The sequence below is a fragment of the Terrapene carolina genome, unplaced genomic scaffold (genome assembly GCF_002925995.2).
Source record: "Terrapene carolina triunguis isolate 2854851 unplaced genomic scaffold, T_m_triunguis-2.0 Scaffold35022, whole genome shotgun sequence".
Classification (NCBI taxonomy): Eukaryota; Metazoa; Chordata; order Testudines; family Emydidae; genus Terrapene; species Terrapene triunguis.
In genome coordinates, this window is record NW_020699373.1 from 5,730,871 (window position 1) to 5,734,533 (window position 3,663).

Here is a 3,663-nt window from a genome sequence, read left to right on the forward strand (position 1 = left end):
TCCCCTTTCTTTTTCTTTTTTGTAGTGGTAGAAAATGTTGAACAACTGTCCATGAACATGAGCCAACAGTTCATTACTGAGATCCCCAGAATGCCAATATTTGCAATGCAAACAATTAGTACCATTTACCAACTATTTGAAAGGCCCTGACACACATGCCTCAAGGTTAGGAGGCTCTACTGTACAACCCCAAATAGTCTTTCCATTTCCACATAACCATTTGACACAGTGACAGCTGCATTAAGCTGCCTCTGCCTAGCAATTCCACATGCCAGGCTTGTTTAATTGGTTATAATGCCACAGAAAAAGCACTGCTAGCAGTATACCATCAAATCATTTTCATATTGAACCTCCGTGGTCCAGCAACCTCTCCTTCAACTACAGCACCATTGTTTTTGCGGGGGACATACTCAAGGTCAATGCTGGTTTTGTGCTTGCCTTTCCCTCGGCTCCACACAAAAAGAAGTAGGAAACAAAATAAAACAACTCCAAGGAATGTGAAACAGCCCATGGCTGTGGACACCAGTATTGTCTTAAGGTCCAGAGAGAAGGTGTTCACATTGGTTCCATTGGAACTGGTGTCATTGGAGTCTGTCATATACATAGGGGTCCTATTGGCGTAAAGGAAACGGTCTGAAGCGAATCCTTTTACTGTAAGGGAGGCGGAGTATGTGTCATTCCCAGCTGCGTTACTTGCAATACAAACGTAGATCCCAGTGTCTTGATCTTGAGCAAATCGGATCTCCAGCATGCCATCTCCCAGCACAGTGGCTCTTCCATTTGATTTAGTTGTGATCAGCCTCCGTCGCGGCGTCACCCAGGAGATGGTAGGTTGAGGATCCCCATCGGCATTGCATGTCAACTGCACAGTCTGTCCTTCCTCCACTACCAGGTACTGCAGTTTCTTGTCCCGTATCTTGGGTTTCTTGCAGGTGAAGTAAAAGGAAAGGGCGGTGCTGTGAAAGTCTTTGAACAGCTTCTCTCTGACGCTGTCTGGGCCGGCACACATGGGCTGCTGGCTACCAAACTGTAAGGTGGGCTGCCTTTGTAATAGCCAAAGGAGGCGGCAATCACACGCCAGGGGGTTGTTGTTAATGCAGAGGATCTCAAGAGTTTTGGGGGAATGGAATACATTCTCTTCTAGCGTTTCTAACAGGTTCTGGGACACATTAAGTACACGCAAGAACCGGAGCCCTTGGAAAGCATGTGGTTCAATGGTACGTAACTGGGCCCCCACCATGTGCAGTTCCTGCAGACGCACCAAGTCTGCAAACATGCCTGCCTCAATGGTGCTTATGGGGTTGAAGGAGAGGTTTAGGTGTGTCAGGTAAACCAGGTGTTTAAGAGCAGAATAAGGTATTGCAGACAGGTTGGTGTTAGTGACTGAGAGAGAAGTGAGGTTGAGACCATACAGGCTATTGGCAGGCATCATGTCCAGTAAAGGCCAATAGTTGATCTCCAGGTCTTTTAGGCGAAACAATCTCTTAAAGGCATTCACAGGCAAAAGGTTAATGTTGAGATGTCTCAGATGCAGACTGATGAGGTTGTGAAGGTGGGAAAGGGCGTCTGTTGGTACAGCTGTTAGGTTGCATTTCTCCAGGGTGAGCTGCTCCAGGCTAAGCAGTCCACTGAAGGCCCTGTGGGATATATAAACCAAATCATTGTCCCCTACCTCAAGGGACTTCAGGTTATGCAGATCCTGAAACATGTAGTCCAGCAAAATGACAATCTTGTTTTCACTTATATCAAGCTTTGTTAAGTTTGACAACCCTGTGAAAACCCCTAGCGGGACTAGCTTCAGACGGTTTCCTTTCAGTCTCAGAGAGCGCAAGTTGAAAAGATTGTTAAAGGCTCCAGGCTCTACATTGGCAACAATATTGTCGCTGAGGTCTATCTCCTCGAGCAGCGGGTAGGATGTGAATTCCTCAGGGTTGACACTCTTCAGGCGGTTCTTGCTTAGATCCAGGATTTTGGTTTCGATGGGGATACCCTCAGGGATGGAGATCAGGCGCCTCCTGTGACAGCTAACAGACTTGTTCTGTGCTGAGCACTCACAGCGGGCTGGACAGCCTATGGTGGACCCCATGAAAATGAGCAGCACAGCCAGACTTAGGAATGGCTGCCAGCATGATATGGCCGTGTGAAGCATGACTCCACCGATGTTGTCTACTCCTCAGTCACGAGCCTGGAGGAACAGGGAAGAAAAGGGGGAGAAGTTTAGTTAGTAGCCAAATACTGTTTTAACCAGATTTCTGGCATCCATTTCAGAGCAGGCTCATAGATTTCCATTCAAAACCACAACAAAAGCCATAGCAAATGGAGACAAAAAAAAACGTATTTTCATTACAAGTCAAGGGACATGTCTAAGAATCTGTTCATTTGGCATTCTGCCCCCAGATTTCAGATACATCATGCAGCAGTTTTTCCTACTGGATGCAGTGACTGGGGTATTATTTTTCCCATTTGAGTCTCTGCATGACAGTGCGGTGCTAAATCAGAGAAAAACACACACTCTATGCTAACAGGTCTAGCAATAAAGTGAATCACACTTACAAAATGTATATGGCATTGGGACTCAGTGATGTGATATTAAAACTTTTGTCTTTCCCATTTCAATATTTTAACTGTGAACCTTAAGTTGCATTCACTTAATTTTGTATAGGAAAGAGAGTTTCCTAGCAAGAGAAGGATTCCTATTAGCATGTATTGTATACATTATAGAGATATACAGATAGAGATTATTGATATACACACTATATATATATATATGGATGATGGAACTGGTGCTTTTTTTTTTTTTTTTTACACACACACACACACACACACACACACACACGCCTACCTACCTCTAAGGCAGTTAGGGAGGGATAGCTCAGTGGTTTGAGTATTAGCCTGCTAAACCCAGGGTTGTGAGTTCAAGCCTTAAGGGGGCCATTTAGGGATCTGGGGCAAAAATTTGTCAGGGACCGGTACTTGGTCCTGCTGTGAAGGTAGGGGACTGAACTCAATGACCTTTCAAGGTCCCTTCCAGTTCTATTAGATAGGTATATCTCCATATTAAAAAAAACTGGTGCATGATAGATAGATAAATAATAGAACTGGTGACTCTCTGATTAGCACTTTAAGAACAAGTCAATTCTTGCTGAAACTTTGCTTTAGCTTCACAAAGGGGTTTTATTTATTTCTAGGCCCCATTGAGATGACAGCTATTGCAAAGGGCATTGTTTACAGAGTACCTTTTTCATTCTTAAATATGTAAGTTAATTGTGATGGGGAGAGAGGAGCAGTAGAAAAAGAAAGAAAGAATTGTTTTGTTTTAAATAACACACATTCCAGATAGGGACAATAGATTGCTTGGCAGCCATAGTTTCTATGATATTTATTTACTCCCACCTGCAGATTAAAATTGAGGGTATCTTAACAAGGATGCCTTCTATTACATTTAATTACTATCCCCTGAAGCTGAATTTTAAAGGGGCAGCTACCAAAAAGGCGGGTCCTTCTATCAGGGTGGCTACTCAACAGAGCATCTCTATGACTTGATTCCATACAAAAAATAAGAACATTGGTGTTCTTAATTCTCATGAAAGTGAGTGATTAATAACACTTTCCAGAGCCCGGCACAGGGACAGGGCAAGCTTCCTCTCATAACTCTGCGAGTGC

At 43.9% G+C, this 3,663-nt stretch overlaps 1 protein-coding gene across 1 annotated transcript; it reads right to left on the reverse strand.

Annotated features, from left to right (window-relative positions):
- Positions 1-328: 328 nt before the first annotated feature.
- On the reverse strand, positions 329-2,164 carry LOC112116006 (leucine-rich repeat and immunoglobulin-like domain-containing nogo receptor-interacting protein 2). Its single transcript, XM_024213273.2, has one exon. The coding sequence runs from the start codon at positions 2,147-2,149 to the stop codon at positions 329-331; it is 1,821 nt and encodes a 606-aa protein (XP_024069041.2). The 5' UTR covers positions 2,150-2,164.
- Positions 2,165-3,663: the final 1,499 nt, after the last annotated feature.

Bases quoted from the DNA above. Each gene is read 5' to 3' on its own strand.
- LOC112116006 (XM_024213273.2), bottom strand. From the start codon at position 2,149: ATGCTTCACACGGCCATATCATGCTGGCAGCCATTCCTAAGTCTGGCT.